Source organism: Podarcis melisellensis (assembly GCF_964234715.1).
Source record: "Podarcis melisellensis genome assembly, chromosome: 2".
In the NCBI taxonomy this organism is placed as follows: domain Eukaryota; kingdom Metazoa; phylum Chordata; class Lepidosauria; order Squamata; family Lacertidae; genus Podarcis; species Podarcis melisellensis.
The window spans coordinates 100,015,520-100,038,268 of NC_138529.1; the positions used below are offsets into that span (position 1 = coordinate 100,015,520).

A 22,749-nucleotide genomic window follows, 5' to 3' on the forward strand; every position below is an offset into this window, starting at 1 on the left:
AGACCGTTTCAAGTCAAACTTAATCCCAATTAAGGGTGAAACTCCATCCTTAACTCACCCTATCACAGAAGTCCCTAAACAGTGGGTGATCTTATGGACCATATGTACTGCAAAAACAGAAGGAGAAGAACCCTGCTGTATGCAAAGGCAAATGTGTGCCTGCAAATTTAAGCTTCCGTCTTAACCCGCTTCCTTGTTTTGTCTAGACCAGACCTTTTCAACAATTTTTAAGCAACTCTTTTGTGGTTTATTTTAGCCGGCAAAGGGGAGGGGAGGGGATGATGTAATTTGATGCCGAGGGAGATTATTGATAATTCAGGATAGCAGCTTAACCCTATTATGTAACACCATCACAGCAGCATTATTAAACAACAATGCAAATGATTTTAATATTCAAAGCTCACTGACTTTCTAACTTATCTGCATCAATGCATTCTCAGTGTGATTAAGGCTTCACTGGTACAGGAGAAAAGGGAGCAGACTGGCAGAGAAAGTATAAAGTGGTTGTAGACGGGTTATATTTATTGTTTAAGGCAACCAAATCACTGCAGCATTATTTTTTAAAAGTATCACTGTGATCGCAAGAAATACGTGCCTACACTTATAGTCGGGGCAATAATGTATTTCAGCCAGTTATTCTCCCAGAAAATGACACTGTAGTTAGAGTTAAGTTTTAATGGCAAAACTCGTGTGGCTAAAATACACCCCTTTGTCACATAAGACAGTTATTGGAGAACTTTTTCCAGTGCACTGAATTAAACTAGAACATATAAACAAATTGGGGGGGGGGGGGAATTTCCAACTTTTTCCAAGATTGAAGGACCTCTTTTTCACAGGAGTGGTTCGTTATTCGCAAGATCTGCTGCTTGGTTTTTCACACAATCCATCACACTGTAATATTTCTCATTTGTTTGGGGTCATAACTGAGTCAAAGGTCTCCGATATACGAAGTCAAAACACCGCACAAATACTGAGCGATTAATTAACAACTCTCATCTTTTAAAGGAGACAGTTTAGGAAATGGTATGAGCTAATGAGGAAAACGCAAAGTCTTAATGTGTGGTGAGGGGAGAGAAACTCTGTAGACTTCTCTTTTCTTTTTCTTTTTTTGCTTTGTTATTGAGTGAGGTGCTTCGCTTTTACCGGGGTAGCCTGGTCAGTTTCTTGTTCAATATATATATAGACCAAACGGCCAGTCATAAAATTTGCTGAACAAAGAGGTACTTAGATTGGATTGTGCTGTTCACTGTTACCAACATAACATCGCTTTAGAAGCAGCTCGCTCCCTGTGTACAAGTAGATAACGCTGACAGAACCATGTTAGCCCTCTTTGTAGTAACAGGATTCAATCTGGTTAATCCAGGTGCTCTGATTTAATTCGGATGTGTTGCAGGCTGCTCTGCACTCACGAGTTTAGATGAAGTTTCTTGGTGGTGGCATAATTCATGAACGTCTGATAGGAATAGATTTATTGACAGAATTTATTATGCATAATGCTGTTTTCGTGGCTATTTGTTTTCATAGGTCAGAAGTTCTGAAGCATGATTTTAACAGAGGAAAGTATGCTTAAGCTTGAAAGACTTCAAAGAAAAAAAGCAGGGAAGAACCTCTACAACATTAAACACTATTATGTACCTAATGAGGGAGGGATTTCTTTTTTAAAAAAAAACACACAGCCACACAAGTTGAGTTTATCAAAGAACATGTATAAATAACAACTAGTGATTGAAACTCTCTTACAATGAAATACAAGGAGAAAATGAACCAAGCCTTTCACTCATGCTATTCAGAAAATAGCTTTTGCTGTGCTAATCTTTGTGGCTCAGCAATTGACAATATATTGTTATCAACAAGCATTAGTGCAAACAAAAGCATCCATTTTTCTTTTCTCTGTGTCTTTAAATCGTTTAATTTTTAAAAAAATAAAAAATTGAAAAGACCTTTGCAAACAGCCAGCTAGATTGGCAGTAATAATGATGATACACATTGCTCAAAAGCTGTTTCTCCTGCCCTGTCAAAAACCTACGCTATATTTTAAGTTGATAATTTTTGTTTGGTTGCTTTTTAATATAGGGTTTCTTCCCTGTTTGCCTTTATGGCTCATTGCAGCTGCTTTTCTCTACGTCAATGAGGGCTAGCAACTTTTCCCCTTCTTTCGGCCTTGTGAATCAAAACTGATTTTTTGAGATATTTAATTCCCTTTTTTTAAAAAAACAACCTAAAATAATGAGTTGCATCATAAGAGAGGGAGAGAGAAAGAGAGAGAGAGGCTTTTGTCTGGAGGAAAAAACCAAGCTAATCAAAGTTAAAATAAAGTCTTTCTCCCTCTCCCTCTCTCTCCCAAGACTACTGTCTATAACATGTTGTTCCTTATAGAAAGTGGGATATGGTGGCATTTGCTTGATTAACTTGCTCGACAAAAGTGACAGCTGCTGAGGGTGTATGTAGATAAGCCGCACAGCGCAGTTCCGCCTTTGTACATCTGTCAGCAAAAAAGGAAGACTAAAGAGTGAAAAGAGGCAAATTGGTCCCAAAAGGCAACCTATTCAACTTAGGAGGTTTGCTCTATTCAAGCACTCGCTGTGAAACTCAAGTACTAGGTAGCTTATTCAATTTCATTCACTCTTTAGAATAAGCCCACAAGTGTTTAATTTCTTATGCTACCGAATAAAAGGATGAAGGGAGCTTGCTTTTTTAAAAAAATAAAAAAAACACCTCCCCCAAAACTATCATTATTATTACTGGAAGCATTAATTGTTAAGATTTGCTGATCAATGCCCTCAACATTAGCTCGGTGGTAGTTTTCATAGATATTGGTGCTATTAAATCGTAATGGTATGTAACAGAGTTGACTTGTCTTACTGGTTTGTTTTAGGGAAAAGCAGATTTATTACTGTGATGGTGTCTCATATGCTAAGGATTCAAATCATAACTGAGCTTTCAAAAATGGGGCAGGGGGAGCCAGCCACAGAAGAAGGAAGGCCTAGCTAGATACAGGTAGAAGCTTTGTTGTGTTTTCATTATGCTCATCTGAAAATATCTACGCATGCATGGCCCCAGAAACCAATTACCATGGCTCAAAAAGTGTATCTAAGGCTGCAAACATATCCACACAGTAGTGCTATTCAGGCATGATTCTATCTGTGCTTAAACAGCTTGGGGGAGATTTCTCATTCCCTGCCTGCTCCAACCCTAACCTTCCTGCGGGCAGGTTGAGGCTGCACCAGATGAGGTCAGAGCATGCACTGGATAAGGGGCTTCATCCCACTGAAAGATAAAGTGGGACTTATTTCTCTACACAGGATCATCATCATCGGGTCATTCCACGTCAGTTCAACGTGGTCATGCCACCCACCGTCTCGGATTTTGATGAAACTTGGTGTACACACTTCCCTTATGGTTGAAAGAAACCCCCTTTAATTTTTTTCCTCTATATCAAATGGTTTAAATTTTATAGCACTTCAAAGTTTCTTGAAACCTGTGATTCTGTCCCTCTTGAGATCCTCGGTCTTGTGTGCATTTTTTTTTTCTCCATAACCAATTATGAGATCTCTTTGAAATTTTACACAGAGATCAATAACATGATGAGGATTTCAGCAAAAAAAATACACCAGCACTCAAAAGATTTTATAAATGCCTAAAAAAATGTATAAATGTAGCTTTTTTGGTGGGAAAAACTAGGTTTAGAAAACCTAAATTTTCAGCGTTAGGGCACAATGCAATCAAAAGTTTTTAATGGTGAAATTTATTGCAAAGACATGCTCTTTCTCAACAAAGAATAAATTTTATGGGTCTTTTATGTCTTGTAACAAAATTGTATGGGTTTTGGACATTGTGGGGGGGGAATGACTACTGGGTACAACTTTCCTATACTCCATAGCTGTAAAAGAAAAAATTAATGAAACAAAGTTCATCTTAAAATCTAAAATAGTATTTGTTATTACAAGGTTGTTGTTTTTCAAAAGTGCAGGCTTGTTTTTCAGTTTTGGGGTATTTAAAACTATGAAAATTGGCTATATCTCAAACTGTTTGAGATAGAGGGGGGAAATTAAGGGGGTTTCTTTCAACCATAAGGGAAGGATGTACACCAAGTTTTATCAAAATCTGAGACGGTGGGTGGCAAAACCCTTGTTTTTTGCATTGATTTGATGTGGAATGACCCCATCATCATTTTATTTGTATGCCGCCTTTCCACAGTTAAAAACAATGCTCAAAGTGGCTTACAACATGACAAGATTTACATAATTGCAAAAGTCATAATCAATAAATAAACCACATCAAAAAAATACACAGCCAAATGGAAAACCATTTCCGCATAAATCAAAATCTAAAAATACAGCATTAATATCACAGTTTAAAATGACAGGTAAAAAATAACAGCAATTAAAAACCAAAACAAAAATGGAGCCCTCTCTGCTCTGCAGCAGCAGCAGAAGTCCTTTATGGAGCCCGTCAGGCCCTGTCCTAGGCCAGGTGGTGAGTGGCAGGACTGGGGCCCTCAGGTACTGAGCATGGGAGTCCTCTGCAATGCTGGAAAAATATTTTCCTTTAGCATGGAAAACCATGCTCCCCCTTTCTTTGCGGCAGAAAGTCTCCCTTTCCCCCAACTTTCCATGGAGACTATATTGAAAGCCAGCATCCAGAAGGGCTCTGGACATCTTACTCGCCGCTTTGTAACATCACTTACACTGTTGTGTTTCCAGTTCACTAGCCCAAAAACTCCCCATGGATTGCTGGGGGTGGCAATTGCCTCCACCACAATTGGGTGCCAGGTACTTTTTCCTGTAAGAATGGCAGCCATTTGTGATGCATTGTAAGGCAGAGTTGGGTTGAGGACTTGAAACATCCCTGATAACCCAGAAGTCTGGAGTGCAGGCAGGGAGGTTTTTCGTATCTCAATAAATGTGGCAAGTTGTTTGCTTCCACTCCGAATGGAAATATGGGGGGAATAAAGCAGGCTGAAAGCTGTGGAGTGCAAAACCTTTCCCTGCCTGAACATCTCAGTGAAACACAGGCTTTCAATCTTAATGGTGCACAGATTATGATGTCCCATATAACTCAGTAGAGAACCACTGAGAACCAAGTCAGAAGCTGCATTCTTGGTCATGCTTGATAGTGACAAAGAGACAGATCTCAGAAATTATAATGCACATCACATACATCTTCTGTATTTTGGGAGGAATCATGACCGAGAAGTACAGCAGGCTTGTTTGCGGAAGGTCGCAGATTCAGTCCTTGGGCATCTTCAGTGAAAAGGACCAAGTATCGAGTGATGTCAGAGACCTTGGCCAAAGACCTTTGAGAACCACTGTAGCGTGTGAGGAACAACCACTACCCAAAATACACTGGTACCTCTGGTTACGAACTTAATTCGTTCCAGAGGTTCGTTCTTAACCTGAAACCGTTCTTAACCTGAGGTACCACTTTAGCTAATGGGGCCTCCCGCTGCCTCCACGCCGCCAGTGCGCGATTTCTGCTCTCATCCTGAGGTAAAGTTCTTAACCTGAGGTACTACTTCCAGGTTAGCAGAATCTGTAACCCGAAGTGTTTGTAACCTAAGTTGTTTGTAACCCAAGGTACCACTGTACCCCTATATTAAAGTTGTTATGAGGGCAACCGGTCTTCTTTTGAAGAACTGCATCCCCATGCCTCTTCTCTATCAATATAATTGATTCCAGAGACATCGAAGTCTGGTTTAACAGTTAAGAACCCTAACAGGCCTTGAAGTTGCCCATCATCAGTTAACATCTGAGCAGCGGACTGAGTGGGAACATGGGTCACTAGGTTACAGTCTTCCCTGCTGTAGTGAAATCTTTTATATTTAATATTTGCACCTATACATATATATTAGCATATGTACATTTTATGCAAATCTGTGTCCTGTTTTGCCCTCCTTTCAGCAGGAAGTGATGCATTTGCTCCCCCCCCTTTTTTTTTTTGCAATACATATGTCCCCAGTCGTCTTTAGTAAGAAGAAAAGACTTCAGGATAAACAGGTTTAGATGTCCCTGAATCAATGCTGCATCAGTAGGCTGATATTTACCTAAGCTATATCTTTTGCACGTTAGAACAAAGAAGCAGGAAGTTGCAGGAGATGCTGTTATTACTTTGACTGGAAATACACAGGTTTTGCTGAGAAGATTCGCATTGTTAAGTTCTTCCGAAAACAAAACCTGCCGCTTTTAGAAATAAAACCACCAAGAGTAATGTGTGTTTGTCGAGCCCATGTGAGGTGGAAATCAAACAACGATGCTGTAGTCATTGTGTTTGCAAACCTGAGATACAATTAGGAAAACACCGTGCAGGGGTGGGGAGCCTGTGGGCCTCCAGATGTTGGGACTCTAATTCCCATCGTCCCCATCCAGCATGGACCAATGGTCAAAGATGATGGAAATTGAAAGCCAGAAACTTCAGGAGATTTTCAGGTTAGCCACCCATGGCCAGCACAGACGAGCCTGTGAATTTGATAGTAATGAGTGACCTCTAACCATGATAGGTTATGTGAAAGGGCGAAAGGGAGGGAAATCTTGAGGCATCCAGTGCCGTACTCCGCCTTTGACTGCCCAATGCTTCTGGGTTTTAATAAGAATAGCCCCATTATGCAGCTGACCAGTTGTGAAATGACATCCATGGGATCAGCCGGCAGAATTGCCCCTAATCTCTCTAGGGATAAATGAATGCAATATGAACTTTGCAATGTTGTCATCCTTGACCCAGCATTAAACAATTGACCTCAGAAATAACTAGGTCACTTTACCAGGAATGAGAGCTACTGCAGGAAGTCAAAAGAGACTCAGGGTTGGAGCTGTTCACAGGTAGCTTAGTGGCTTGTTTGGAATCAGCAATGCATTGGGGGCCATTTGGCTGTGTTGTGTTTGTGCGGTACCGTTTTTAAGCGCCCCGGCCCCGTGCAACATGCCTAGGAGTGCAGATGTCTTTTCCATTATCCAGAAAAGCAAAACGAAAAAAGGAATGCAAATACAGTGGATTCTTACGATTACGAAGCCCACACTGCATGCTGTTTTCAGACTTCTGTTGTAGAATATTAGATTGCCCTGAGGCTCTAAGGCCAGCTCACTTCCAATCCCTGATGATCTTGCATTAAAGTGATCCCTGCATCTTGGCCACCAGGCTCTGAGCAAGAAGACAGGCAGGTGTGCCATTTCAGAGTTCAGTATCTGGGCCAGCCAAATTGAGCAAGGGGAAGCAGCAGGATTATTGGTAGGAATTAAATAGCTCTACTCACTCTTGAATCTATTGCCCCAAAGGTGTGTGTTTAGAATGTTTGCTGTGGTCGCCTTTTTATAATTCATGATAGCTAGGGCTATTTTCCAATGAAAGAAATATTGCTCAATTAATCTTACAAATTTTAGTCTGGAAATCAATCAGTTAACTTTGTATAAATTCACATACGTGAAAAAATATATATTCTGAAGCGAGAAAGTCTGGGGATGATGCATACCTGTGTCACAGCATCTTCTTGTGTTTTTATACTTTTCTGGAAGCCGCCCAGAATGGCTGCAGCAACCCAGTCAGATGGGTGGCATAGAAATAATTAAAAAATTGAAATGTTACTGTTATTAGAAACCCCTTTGTACTCCCTTAGGCGGGAATGTTTCTTTTAAGATGACACTTTTTTAGAATACAAGAATTTAAAAAATAATAATAATCGAAAAACCCGCTGTCTGATTAATCAAGGACACCTGTTTCAGTTCAGCAAATTAATCAACTTCTGCTGCCCTGTGGTCCCTGGGAGGGCATCGTTGGGCTGTTGGCTGTCTCAGATCTCCTCCTCTGAAGGCGGAGAGAGACAGAGGTCCAAACACAGAGGGGGAGAGCCAACATCAAGCAGCCCCTGCCATGACCACAGGAAGCAACCTTCTACCATGCCAGACCATCTAGCCCAGTACTGTCTACACTGACTGGCAGAAGCTGTCAAGAGTTCCAAGCAAGGGGTGTTTCCAGCCTTACCTGGATTGAACCTGGGGCATTCTGCATGCAAAGCCAATGCTCTGTCACTGAGCTATGACCCTCCCCTTCTCCCAGCAGCCACAGAAACCTCTGTCACCCTTGCCTTACTGAGAACAGTAGAGATAAAAATGGTATGTGTGTGCTGGGCTAGATTGGGAGCATGCTGTGGGCAGGTACGGGGACTCCTTTGGCTCCCCTTCCCCCAACACACCTTTGAAACGGGGAAACATATGCATCTTCCTTCTCATTGGAAACAGATGCTGGAAGCCACAAGAGGGGAGAGTGCTCTAGTGCCCATGCCCTGCTCCCTGGTTTCTCACAGGCATCTGGTTGTGCTGAGGTGCTGAGCTAGATGAGGCAAGCTCAGGGTGGCCAACATCAAAATATGTAATACAATAAGGCATAAAAATTCAGCAATCAACTGAAATACAGCTTAAAATAGGAAAAAGATGGACCATTGGCCTGATCCAGCCAATGTTCTTAATTTCATCTACCAAAATAAAATCTCCCTTTAAGGTACCCTAAAGCTCTTTTGCCGTTTACACGATAACGAGTTTTATATGGGTGGATTGAGTAACAAGGTTGTTTGTTTGTTTGTTTGTTTGTTTGTTTAAAAAATTGATTTTTAATTTCAAGTAACAAAACACCCATACAGAGTTCAGTAGTTGTATGGAAAAGAAAGAAAAATAATGGCTGGTGGTTGCAGATTTAGATGTTCCAAGGCAATCATGTAAAAGTGTCTCTCAATAAGGTACCATGAGTCGAAGGAGGGTGAAAACTATGTTCAGTTGTCTTAACAAAGTCAGTAAAGGGATACCATGTTGTATAGAAGATGTGGGTCTTTTTCACACCCACACACCCCCGATCAATATTCCTTTTGTGAAATGCTTCATTTGTCCATAAGCACAATGCGCCACACTTGTGAAATCCAGGCTTCAAAATATTTGCATTCAAAGTTTTCCAATTGTTTTGCAGTCACTAATCTAGCTGCAGTTAGTAAATGGAGGATGAGGTCTTTATTGGTTATGTTCTTAATCTGAGGAGTAAAATAAGACAGTAGGGATATTTTTTGTTCTGGTTGTAAGGATTGTCCTATCAATTGATTGTTTGAAAACATTTTTACCCAAAAGGGAATAATTTTGGGGCAAAGCCATCACAAGTGTATGAGAGAGCCAGTTAAATTGCATTCTCGGCAGCAAAAGTTGGGTGTGTTGTGATTAATCCTATATACTCTGGCTGGACACATGTACCATCTTTACTTTAAAGCATTTTCTCAAGTTCTAACTGGGATGGATCCAAATGGCAGTTTATTCCAGTTTTGTTCCCTGAGTTGCTCCTCTAATTCGTCTCCAATATCTTATTCTCATTTTAGTCTTAATGAAGTGAGAGAAGGGTAGCCAATTGTGTGAGCATTTTATACACAACTTAATTAAAATTTTAAAAATCCTCAGGTTAGCATGGAGATGCATTTTCTGTGGCACCATGTTTAGGAACTGAACCTAAGAATCCCTATGAACAATTTACATTTGCATGGAAAAGTCAAGCAGATTTGAACACCTTATGTATAATAGGGTTGATTATGGTCCCTCCTTCTCACATTGATAGCTCCAACAGCTAAGCCCAGCAAAAGCGCATTGAGAGAGAGATGGAGTTGGTGAAAAATGAATGTCTGAGGGTTTTGTACCTTACTGGTCTATTGAAGTGGGGCTGGCTATTTAGCCGCAAACTTGCCTTCCGAAAACCAAAAAGGGCTGTGATCACCCATGAGCACATGCCCCTTTTGTTCGCTTCCCTTGACTAGTGTTGCTTTTATCCCGGGTGTAGCTGAAAAATCGCCTCACGCCATTGAATCCGTTACCTTCGGAACACCTTGAATTCAAAGGTCTGTCGCAAAGCCTCTTTTGAGTATTTCAAAACAGAGCCCCGCAGTCCAGAAGAGAGAGAGAGAAAGGACAGCCTTGTCCTTTGAGTTTCTCAGTGCAGTGCCTGCCTCCGTTTATTCTTAATAAGGTTGAGCAGCCTGGATTCGTTCTGGTTGGAGAGCCAGAACTGACCTGAGGGGTCATGGGTGTGAGTTACTATGGTTATTGAGCAGCATTGCCCGTAGTTTTGCTCTCATGGGCATTAAAGCACAAAATAATGGACAAACAACAGTGGTTAAAGCAAGCAGGTAGGATTACTATGTTCTTTTGTCAGAAGTATATAATGTCTTGTAGTCAGTTTTAAAGACCTCTCAACCCCCCAAAATCCATCCAGCGGCCGCCTGCTGAGTAATTTTGTATGCTTAATCTCTCGCCCTTCACTACAAGCTTTCTGCTAATTTGAGGCAAATGGGTATTTTTGACACTAAATAGGGCAGTGAAGAATCCGTGACCTAGAAAAACTCCATTCCGAGGCAGTGAGAGGAAGAAAATATTCTTTCAGCCGGGACTTTGTAAGACCTTTGTGAATGACATAAAATAGTTCTGACTAAACTGCAGTGGAGCTTTCGCTTAATGGGTTTGCAAGCAAAGGGGGAGGACTTTTCCTGAACATCTTAACACACACACACACACACACACACTTACTTTAACTCCCCCCCCCCATAAAACTTGTCACTTCAGATTGCCATCAGCCACCACAACAATAATCATTTCATGCTTATTGCTAATTGCAAGCACAGCTGAGGCCCAGCGGGGGTCTCCTTGCACAGTCCCAGGCCTTTATACCAGCCTCAATCTGTTGTATGGCACTTGTTCACACACACACACACAAAAGCTACTAGCAAAGGCAGAAAGAGGCAGAGTCACAGGTTCCTTGTAATCCTTCTGCTACCCTGCTGACAACTCAGCCCCATACGCATTCCTGGTTTTGTCCAACTCTTTACAAAGGCCAGAGTGACCTTAAGCTACTAGTATGTGGGCTTCTCCTCCTCTTCTTCTTCTTCTTCTCCTCCTCCTCCTTTTTCTGTTTTTCTTTTCTTTTCTTTTTTGAATGGAGAATACAGCTCCTTCAGGTGCATTAAAGAAGCAGGGCTGCATCTGGCTTCTGAGATTTGCAGCACCCCTGGAGTGAGCTGCGGCTTCCTGTAACATGTAAAATTGTGAGTGTGAACTCAAGGTTCATGGCAAGGAACAGGAGGTCAGGCTCCCATTCAAACCCACCAAAAGGAAATGGGAGTTTGCAGATGTTCTGGTGGATGTGTAATGACACCACCTCCCTCGAAGCGCAGGAACCCAGCGCGGGGTTTCATCAAATGTGCTGCTGCTGCCGCCGTCAATGTGTGTTACTTTGCAGATTTATTCATATCATTTTTCTGTCTCTCCCCCATCCCCCCCCAAATGCAGCTTAGATATATATTCAGAGATGAAGTTCAACAGCTCTGCAGACACTGATGTTGACAGGTCCAAAAAATACATCTCAGGGCAAGGCTGGGAATGCCCTCCATCCAGTCTGAAACTCTAGAGCAGGGGTCAGCAACCTAAGGCCCATGAGCGCCATTTAACCGGCCCATGGACCCCCACCGCCCGCTTGGTTGGCTCCCAGGCACTGCGCTAGACTGGTGCAGAGCAGGGACAACCTTCTGCGACGCTGGCCAGCTTCCCATTGGCTGCAGGCGCATGCCTCCTCTGCACTGAAAGGAACACCAGAAAGAGCGTTTGCGCACGCACGCACACACTGGCCCACCGCAGCACCTGCGGGACCGTGAACTGGCCCAAGCCACAAAAACTTTACCAACCCCTGCTCTAGAGAGCTCCAGCCAGTCAGATGAGACAATGCTGAGCTAGATTGACCAATGGTCTGGCTCAGTATAAGGCTGTGTTGCTGCCTACTAGTGGTTACTTTTAGGAGCTCAGGGCCTACTACCCTTCACTATCCCAGCCTGTATTTGAGCAAGCTGGCATTTCCAAAGTGGTGCCCTGCAGGGCTGTTGCTGGGTTCATAGAACAATCCCCTTACACAAATGTGCTAAGTTTAGGGAAGTTTTTAATGTTTGGTGTTTTGTCGCTTTTTTATATATTCTGTTCGGAGCCACCCAGAGTGGCTGGGGAAACCCAGCCAGACGGGCGGGGTATAAAATTATTATTATTATTATTATTATTATTATTATTATTATTATTATTATTAGTCAGGAGTAGCCAATGTGGTGCCCTGTACACAGTCAGATGCCAACTCCCATTGACCCCAGCCAGCGTGACTAAGAGTCACATCGGCTACCCCTGTGCCAAGTTAAATGTATAGACAGAAATGCAGGGCTGTGAGAAAATTAAAAAGCTGGCTGGATTTTCATGCTGATTGCTAAAAAAAAAAAGTTTCAGATGAATGTGGAAATGGGACAGGATAGGGTTTTCAGTGAACATGTGCCAGAAATAGACAGGGGCGCCGACTTATAAAAAATATTGGGGGGGGCCCATACCGACTTATAAAAAATATTGGGGGGGCCCAAGACCTCCAAACTGCTGCTGCTGGGGGAACGAAAGGGGCGAGCCCCGGGCTGCCCCGATCTTAAGTGAACCTGTGAGGGCCCGCCTTTTGCGGCAGCCGATTGGCTGCCGCCGTGGGCGGTGAATATTAATGAGCTAGGGGGAATCCCCGCTTCTCGCGGGGCTGACGCCAGCCCCGCGAGATTGTTGATGGGTCTCTAGATCGGGAGTGGCTTTGTTTTAACTCATTACTGAATGTATTTTAAAAGGTAACTATCGTCAAACAAGGAAAATAAAAAATACCAACATAATTTTGTGATTTTACAAAGCATAATATAACTAATAATTTTCTTACATTATTGGGGGGCAGAGCCCCCCCCAAACGAATTTTTGAGGGGGCTCGGGCCCCCTCAGGCCCCATGGAGTCGGCGCCTATGGAAATAGAGCAATCTGCCCATTCCTACAGCTTAGGAGATGTGCTTAGGGGTGTAACCTTCGCCACTGAAAGTGGTGACAATTGGCTGCTAGCTTTTCTCCGGTATGTACTGTGTAAGTGGAGCACCCCTGGCTCACCTTAGCATTATATGGTTGTCATCTTATATACCTGGAAATAAGTCCCATTGAGCTTAGTAGGACGCCTGAGCAGACATCCCTAGGCTTCTGCTGTTAGCTGCATGTTTTTAACGTAGCAATGGGCTCGTCCATATTTCTGATTGTCCTGTGATTTCTAGGCACGGATCCAATAACTTTTTCTGTTCCCCCACTGCTTTCCCCGGGAAAACCCACTGTTTACTGCTGAATCGGAACAAACGTCAATCAGGTTTTCCAGGGACTGACGTTTCTTCCGATTCAGCAGTAAACAGCAGGCTTTCCCAGGGAAAACGGTGGGACAAGCTGAAAGTTACAAAGCAATCCTATGCATGTTTGTTCAAAAATTACTCCCAGGTAAGTGTGTTTAGGAGCTCTGAAAATTAATGTTGGCAGGGGACAGTTGTGTTCAGCCTAGAGGGGCAAATCAGGTGGCAGAATGATACAAACCAGGCTGGTCCAACATGCAGGCCTCAAGGCCTTTTTTTGCAGCCCTCAGCAATATTTGATGCCCCCCACACACACACCGCAGCCCTCAAGTTGCCTTCCCAAAGCCAGGTAAGCAAAACGCTGGGCTTTGGGAAGGAGGTATGAGGGCTCTGAGAGGATCCTAGAGTCTTCCTGCCTCCTTCCCAAATCCTAGTTAGCGCTTTCCCAACTTTGGGGAGGAAATGAGAGGGCTCAAGGACCCTATCAGAACTGCCTCGCTTAGCCAGTTCTGGGAAGGCAGCGTGATGGCTGGGGAGTGTCAAATGTTGGCCTTGCTCCCCTTAACCCCCATGCATCAAGGCAGCGTGCAATCCGCAGGTTTCATGTCAAAGTACTGTTGCAACCCACTTGGTATGAAAAGTTGGACCGCCCTGGTATAAATGGTGAATTGCTATTTCTTGTTTCCAGCATACCTTAAGCCGGAGTCTTTATATATCCTAGTCAACGTTTTTGGAGTACCACTGTTAATTTTCCCCTGACTGACATTTAAGCATTGCCGGTCCCTGTTGTTCCGACAGAGATTCAGCAGGCATTATTATTAATTTGCCTTTCACAGTGGTTTGTTTCATTGTATACATATCATTGGGCATCACCCTGATATTTCACGATACGGCAGCATGTACTTCAATAAAGGTTTCATTTTTTTTATTTTAAATGTTGACAGAGAAAAGCTTAACCATCTTTAACCATCTGAGTTGAATCTGCACACACACATACACACCAAAAAAATAAATGCAGAAGAGCAGGAAAGCAAAGATGGTAATCACTTCATTCCTCGAAATGTTTGTAGCCACAGGCAAACGGTGGCGCTTTGGCTGTCCCTGGGACTGAAAAGGCCTCAGGGCTACATGGGTGGAAAAAGAACAAGCAGCGTGTATTAAACAAGAGATCCTCATTACCTTGGGATGCAAAGCCGAAGCGATAAATATTTATGAGGTAGCCTGTGCCCAAAAGGCTCCGAGAGAATGAGAACATTCTGTTTGTGACAGTCTGAGAAAAGGCAGAGCTGAGTAATTTAGAGTAAGTTACAGAACGAAAAACGTACCCTCTTGAATTGTGCAAGTCTAATAAGAAATGTGGGGGACTGCCTGACAACATAAGCTGTCACACCCCTACTCGGCTGCCTCAGGGACCCTGTTGTGAACTTGGCAGCCGAGGATACTTTTCAGCACTCCTTCAGAAAGGAAAATCCATAATAAGTAGATTTTGCAAATCACTCTCGCCCCAGTCCAAGGACTCTCTGAGTATCACTGCAAGCAAGCATATTTCAACCCGCGCCTTGCCTGTGGTAGGGATGCTGCTATGTGCTCACTTTTTCGGCATTCATTGGCAATGGGGCTGGGCCTCCAAGCCTCTGTTTCTGGCCTTTGGGACTGTCTCCAAGTGACACCCCTCACTGACCCTGTTTCACATTCTCTTTGGGTGTCTTTGCCAGGCTGAAACATGTCCTTGAACCCTGGCAATGCCTCTTACTTGCCTGGATGGAGAATCAAGAGATAGATGTGAATAGAAACCACACAACTGTAGAAAGGTAAAATGTGCCCTCGTTGCTCTACCCACCACTGCCATGTGGCCCCTGGAAGGTTGGTTTGTGGACTGATTATTTAATTTCTATACCGGCTTAATATATAAAAAATATATCCAAGCAGTGCACAGAAAACTGAAGCAACAACAGACAACTTAATTGCACACACAAAAACACAGTTACATGTAAACTGTTACATTAATACAAAGTGGTGTGTGTGTGTGTGTGTGTGTGTGTGTGTGTAATACACACACACACACTGTATAAATATCATTTTCATTCTGACACACCCTTCCTCTCAGCCTCCGGGTTCCCACCCAGGGTCCAAACAAACTCTCAGCTCACCCACAACAGTCTCATGGCGAGAAGAGTCCCTGGAAACCCTTAAAACACAATTACAATTGTGATGCTCCGCAGACAGATTCACACATGAGAAAGCAATGGAATTGTCTGCTTTACTCCTGTTCCACCTTCTGCAACTTGGGTGGGGGGGAGTCCAAGACAAGTACATATGCACTCAGTCTGATGATAGTGTCAGACTTCCGTTTCCCCCACCTGAATAACAGAAGATATATAGAATCGTAATGCAAAACAAAACAAAAAATGAGGATCATAGAATTGTAGAGTTGGAAGAGACCCCAAGTGTTGTCTAATCCAACCCGCTGCAACGCAGGGATAGAGGATTCCTCTAAGAAGAAGAAAAATTCTAATACAAGTTCTAGATCACGTAGTGAATCCAAGTGTGCCAGACAAAAGCTCCTGGACCTCAGTGGGCTTAGGAAGGAGCCTGTGCTGGCAAACTGGCAAGGGAGGGTGGGGAGGCCAGACCTGATCATGTCCAATTGCCTGTGTTCTGTGTTTTATACTTGGCACGTAATATATGCTCTTTGGCATGTTCCTCGGAAAGCTCTCGCTTCTTTTGCAGCAATGGTACACCAGCACCATGAACATGGTTTGCACCTGGCTGACAGACCGCATGGACCTTCAGCTCCACATCTATCAACTGAAAACCCTTATCAGGATAGTAAAGGTGAGCATGTTTTATTACTTCCAGGCTGTTCTGTTTCTTGGAGGAAAGAGGTTCCGTGCACGAAAGAAATAGCAGGTCCATTGAAATCAGTGGACATGACTAACTTCGGTTCATCCGTGTAGCAGCACATCTGCTCTGAGTTTAAGAATTTAGTTGGATCCAACCCATCCTTAGGTAAACATTGCTGTACTGTCTTGTTTTTCATCTTTGTTGTAGAGCTCTAGTTAAGTGCACAGGTGTGGCTCTGATGTTATCTTTGGTGGCATGAGATGAGCTGTCGCGTGGTGCCTTCCTGCACCACTAGGCAGCATCAGAAGCATGACCACACTTTGGGGGGACCCATATAGCACAGGGACAGGGGACCCATGGTCCTACAGATGTTGCTGGACTACAATGTCTGTCATTCCTGTCATTGGGACCGATGGGAGTTGGAGTCTACCAACAGACAGAGGGCCACAAGTTCCCCATTCCTGCTGCAGTGGCTTCTCAGTCCAGCATTGCTCCAGTTCCTGGAGAGAGTGCAACAATGGAATAAGGTGGCTGCATGAGATGGGCTGCTTGTCATGTGATCATACACATCCGACGACGCTAAATTATGCAGGAAGGAGTCGTACTGCACCCGTTCCCACACCACTAATTATAAAATCAGAAGGGGCCCCAGGCATGTAATACAATAGGGGTGTGATAGCACTTGAAAAAAGAAGCATATGGGTACAATGCCATGCAGGATAGTGTCTGGGTGAATCACCGCCTATGTGGGTTTTGCTGATTTTCAATATGCCACTGCAATCCCTCAACCAAAACAGTTCCATTTTTCAAGTGGTTGCCGTATCACTGTTGCAGGGTATAAATCTAGCCTTGTTCCATTTCCTCAGATAGAAAATTGAGGCTGAAAGGTATTGACATCCTCAAGACCACCAAGAAGGTCCATGGGTGAATCTAGGCCCAACTCCACTTAGCTACTGAATTCTACTGTCAATAGCAGATTCAGGAGGACATGTTGTGGGCACATCTCCAACCAGTGGCGTAGCATGGGGGGTGCAGCGGGGGCTGGCCGCACCGGGCGCAACATCTGGGGATTAGGGTTTGGGGGCGCAAATTACTTGCCTTGCCCCGGGTGCTGACAACCCACGCTACGCCACTGTCTCCAACTTCACTTTTTTCAAGATATTAAAGATTTATCCTACAGCATTTCCCTGTATCAGCCTTTCCCAACCTGGTGCAATCCAGACTCCAACTCCCCTCAGCCCCAGCCAGCATGGCCAATGGTCAGGGTTGAAGGGCACTAGGTTGGGGAAAACTGACCTACGGTATATGTTGGAGAGATGCCTTCTGCCTCCTGCTTGCTTTATCAAGTGGTACCAGTTCCCCATCCATCACAAATGTCATTTCTAACAGAAAGATATGGCCTGATAGGTCATATCTTTCCCTCCACCAAGGCCCAAAGGCACCATGGGCATGACAAAGTTCAACAGAATCTCAGGTTAACAACCCCACACCTGGGGACCTGAAGGAGAAACGTTTGGTGTCTTGCCTATTGGGGGTGGTGGGGGATATTGAATTGGAGCTTTTCAGGGGTGCAATAAAACCTTAATGGTCAGAATGCCTGGGACATTTAAAAAAGACCAATAACCATAGGTCCACAATTGCCTCCTCCCACTATGGTCTCATTTGGTTTTCATAACCATTTCAAGTATATAGCTGTATCCCACAATCACATCGCTTCCCAGGAAAGAAATTTGATAAACGTTAGACTAGTGGGGTAGAATAAAGGCAAGATTTGTGTTGTACCATCACATATAGCCCAGTTCAAATGTAGCAATACTGGGGTGATAAACAATTGTTTGTCACTGAGAATGAGTAATATGCCTGCATGTTCCCTCCTCACCCATTCTCTCTTCTCAAACATCTAGCTTTGGCACTTCTAGCTTGTTTGAACCATAGTTTCCTGGGACAGCCCAAGAGGGAAATGGCTGTTTAATCACTGCCTACAAAGAAGTATATGAAACCACAGTTAATTTTGATGTCATGAACACTGAAACATAATGAACTAGCATAAAAGTACCAGGCCGGGTGCATGAGGGCAGGGGGGAGGGGGTTGCACAGGTGCACAATTAATTCTTGGACAGACAAGCCATGATTTATCAGCCACCATTTGCAGTTGTTGTTTTTTAAATAGACATATGTTTGATTACGCCCATTATTATTTTTTTCCCTTTGGATGTTCACATTTGCAAAATTTGTTGGCTAAATTGTTACCACTGACTTCACTTTTAGTTTCTGTGCAATTGCTATTGTAAATACAAATCTGAATTATGCATATAGGTAATTGAAATTATTTATCTTACAATAGGTGTTTACAGCCTTTTAAAAGGGACTGCAAAGAGATAATAAGATATCCGTGTGTGTGTGTGTGTGTGTGTGTGTACACTGGACACATGATAATTATTTCAGTGTGAAATCTCAGTGGCTTACATGAAATAATAAGATCACAGGGGGAGGTAAATACATATTTGATCATTTTTGGTTCTATGTGGTTCTGTTTCATTGAAGAGCGCTAAAATAGTAGAATTGTATACTCTGAAAATCAAGGCATGAATAAATTACTAAAACGCTTTTAATGTTCATAAATAAAAGCGATAGGTATCAGCACATTATTATTATGTGTTAGTTTGAGGGGCGCCGAAAAGCACTCAAGGTGTCTTGTGTGCTGTTACAGCTATGCAGTTGCTCAAAAAAATAAAAATAAAAAATAACATTTTCTCTAGGCGTGCTTGCTATCCAACAAAACACCTTTAAACTGTTTCATGGTGTTAAATAGCATGTGAATTTTACTAATACTTGCATTTTTAAGTTGCAATTGTGTTCTGTAAAAACAAAGGGACTCTAAACCTAGACAATTACAAATAATAACTCTTTGTGGACAGTGCAGTTTTCCCAACTTATCTATTCTGTAAACAATCTACCCTCCACTTGCATGGGCAGAATTGTCTTCTGTAATGGTTCTAGGGGTTGCTCGTGCGTAAATCGACGCCACACCTGGCTGGGTTACCTGGGTGAACCCTTTCTGTCTGGACAGCCACTCACCCGTGGCTGTCTCAATCGCTGGCAGAATCCATCAGTGGGCGTTTCTTGAACTTCTTCCAGCAAAGAAGCTCTTTGATGCCTAGTCGCCGCCTACTCTCCCTGCACGGAAGCCTTCTGCGCAGGGAGGGTGTGGGCAGCGGAGGACCCGTGCTCTCCCCGCTGGTCTCCAGCGAGGAGTCATGGAGCCACCTCGCCGATTCCCCCATCTGCCCCCCTTCTCCACTGATGCTACGCTGAATTCCTTCCCCAGAAGATGGGCTGCTTCTCTCCCTCCCGGGACGCTCTCCAGAACCCCTCTGGAGCCCTCCCTCTCCCTCTGGCTCCGATGGCAGTTCCCTGACTTGCAAGGGACAAGTGCAGGGTTGTCCAACCCTCTCTTTTCTCATAGTGTGGGGAGTTGATGCTTAATTTCCCCACCACCACTATCACCAATTCTCCCTAATAAATGGTGGATTTAGCATGCTTTTCCCCAACCAGGCTTCTCCAAATGTAGAAGTAAGCCCAGCTAGGGGGCAAATGGCTGGGCGAGCATTTGGACAGGTGGTTTTGTAGGGATAGTGAAAGCTAAGCAGCCTGACTTCCATCCGCTAAGGATGTATGTTCATATCAGCAGCAAGGTTCTTTCCTCACTGCCGTGTTTCAAGCTGCATTTGCCTGGTGTTGTTCACATCAGAGAAGAGGCAGAGATGTCTTCACCCAACACGCATTACTTTTTTGGTTTCCCTACTGCTGAAACCACCCAGAACTCCTATTCACCTGATAGACACACAACAGCTAAAGTTTTTAGTTTTATGGAAGCTGGTTTGAAGGGTGGTGGCCACAGACAAGAGTCTCCTCCCCATCACGCAGCCCGTTGGTATTAGTGACTTATGTTTAAGGCTGTACGGAAACGTGCAAGTTGAGTCACTAACAGAGGTTATGGAGACAGCAGAAAACGCAATGAAGCAACGGCACTTGGCTTTACCAATAAAAATGAGCCACATCCTGATTCCACTGAGAACAACAAGATGATGAACTCTATGCACAAATGGGCAGTGTGCAAGTCATTTCTGGCCCAATGCACCAACTGCGGGTTTGAGCACGTAGCGCTGGTCAGATTGTCAACAATAGTGCCATATTGGGAGGGGGGCAGCAAAAGACTGGATTTATTCCCCACACATGCACATCAGCTAATTAACACTAAGAATTTAAGGAGAGCCCTGCTGGATCCAGCAAAAGGCCCTTTTCAACCAGGATCCAGTTCTAACAGTGGCCAGCCAGATGCCTACACACACACACACACACACACACACACACACACACCCCTCTGTAAGCAGGTCGAACCAACTAGAACAGACTACCAGACTAGGATACCCACAGTTGGATAGGGATATGCTGTACAATTACTGTCTTATTACTGGGTTGAATGTGTCGTAATAGTAATCAATATGTGTGTGGTGTTGGCAGTACCAACTTGGACATCCGCTGAGTTATAAAGAACCAAACTTGGCCTCTTGGGTCAGTGCCGGCTGATATTCAGAAGGCCAATGCTAGTATAAGCCTCACAGTGTTTACCATTTGCTTCAGCAGCCCAGCTTCGGGGTAAGTGGGTTGAGAATTATGGTCAAAGAATGCCACAGGTATAAACATTCTCTAAAAGCGGGGGGTGGGAAAGAGAGAACTGACTTGGAACAGATTTGATGATACGAACCCTACTTTGTCCTGTTTGTGATTTATTTTCTCTACTCCTCTTCTCCACAACGTGACCCCTCCCCTCCCTAGAAAACATACAGAGATTTCCGATTGCAAGGAGTCCTGGATTCCACCTTGAATAGCAAAACCTATGACACCGTGCGAAACCGTCTGACTGTAGAAGAAGCCACAGCCTCAGTAAGCGAAGGCGGAGGGCTTCAGGGAATCACCATGAAAGACAGTGATGAAGAAGATGAAGAGGACGATTAACTCTCCAGATCTAGAAGCCCCCCAACTTGGATGTAGCCTGGAAACCAGTGCATGTAATCTAGTCTGTTATTCAGTTTAGCCACATTAGGAAATTTTCTGTCTGCTCTAAATGCCCATGGAAAGTCTACCAATACAATTGCCATTTTAGCTGTGTGGTACTTAAGATTTAGCACCTCTGTTTCGATCCATTGAGTTTCCTGATTTCATATCTATATGTTCATAAGCAATATGGAACACCGTTGTTTAAAACTGTTAATGGGAAAAAAAAACTGCATAGAAAACATGCTAGGTGTGTCCCTGTTATAACTAAAGTATAAATGATGCTTCATTAATGTACTATATATTACATTGACGGTAAATTGTTGTGAAGACAAGTGAAACAAGTACTTTCATATCTTTGTTTCTCTCCTGTGGATGCCGATTGCTTCGAAACAGAGTGAGGCTACTACAAATGACACCTCTTTTGTACATTAGGGGGCGGTGGGGGGGTTAGGAAATGCATAAACTGGAAGTTGGAATTATTCCCGTTTAATAGACCCAAGCACTTTCCCTCCAAATATATACAGCTAACTTTGTAGAAGTGACATACCAATGGAATATAATAGTCATCCATATTGCCACAACGGGTTGACCTTCATCACCTTGTCCACATCACCTGATTCAGAGCAGTTGTTTTATGTCCGCGTCTTTCCCCCCCTCTAAATGTTACACTTTTGTTCAGAGTTCCGATAACTGTGTTTGTAAAAAGGACAACTTTAATTACAATCTTAGACTATACAGATGTGTTTATAATAACGAGGATAATAATAATAACTAATAATGATAATAATAATAATGACAATATACGAAGATTTCTTTTGGTAGATTGTAACCATAATTTAAATCTCCTTTTGTTTTCACAATGGTTTTTATATCTTGTCATGTACATTGCATTTGGACCAGTAACTTGCATGTCCTTGGGTTCCCCCTTTCCCTTCCAGAAGCTTTTATTTTCTGTGTAAAATAGTGGATCCATCTTGCTTTTTTGCCTTATACAAGCCAACAGTTGTAACAGTGTGAGGACTGTGGCTTCTCAATAAATAATTATTCAGATGTCCTAAGAATAAACGCTGGAGTCTTTTTATGTCTGCCTTAGGAAGAGAAAGCAAAAGATGAGCTAACATAAGAAACCACAACCAAATGTAAGAGCCCTAGAATAAAGGAATTTTCTTTTCACGTGGATGGGTTTGGGTTGTTTTTTTTAAGTTGAAGGGACTTGTTTCCTGACTTACAAAAGCCAGAATTGTAGAAGCAGCCTTCCCTGAAAGGAAGCCTTTCTTACTTTCAAATAAACCTGGATAGGAGCAGACAGAAAGATGGATAGGATGCAGCAACTTTCAGTTTTCGTCATGGTGAGCCTTGCTAAGTTAACAAAGGAACAATGTAGGCATTTGATTATTTCAAGATGTTTATTTGTTTGCTAACCCTTCCTCCCAAAGGAAGTCCAGTGCAACAAACAAAAAAGTAGTAAAACAATAGTTAGCATGAAACAAAACATGTTTAAAACATGAAGAACATTTGAAAACAGTCCCTTAACCTCACAGCTGGTATTTTCAAGGTTGCTAGGTATAGGTATAGTATCTTTCAGCCATCAAATGCCTAGACAAACAGGAATGTTTTCAAATTCCTACTGAATGCTAATAATGATGGAAACAGGCGCACCTCACCAGGGAGGA

General features: G+C 43.2%; 1 protein-coding gene across 12 annotated transcripts in view; it reads left to right on the forward strand.

The window, feature by feature from the left end:
- Positions 1–22,141, forward strand: part of CADPS (calcium dependent secretion activator) — a 337,182-nt gene extending 315,041 nt beyond the window's left edge. For all 12 annotated transcript variants that reach the window (XM_081901352.1, XM_081901356.1, XM_081901361.1 and 9 more), the window contains 2 exons: positions 15,902–16,006; positions 20,855–22,141. In XM_081901352.1, the coding sequence (XP_081757478.1) occupies positions 15,902–16,006; positions 20,855–21,034 (285 nt within the window). In that variant the 3' untranslated portion in view covers positions 21,035–22,141. The remainder of the gene's footprint in view (positions 1–15,901; positions 16,007–20,854) is intronic.
- The last annotated feature ends 608 nt before the right edge of the window (positions 22,142–22,749 follow it).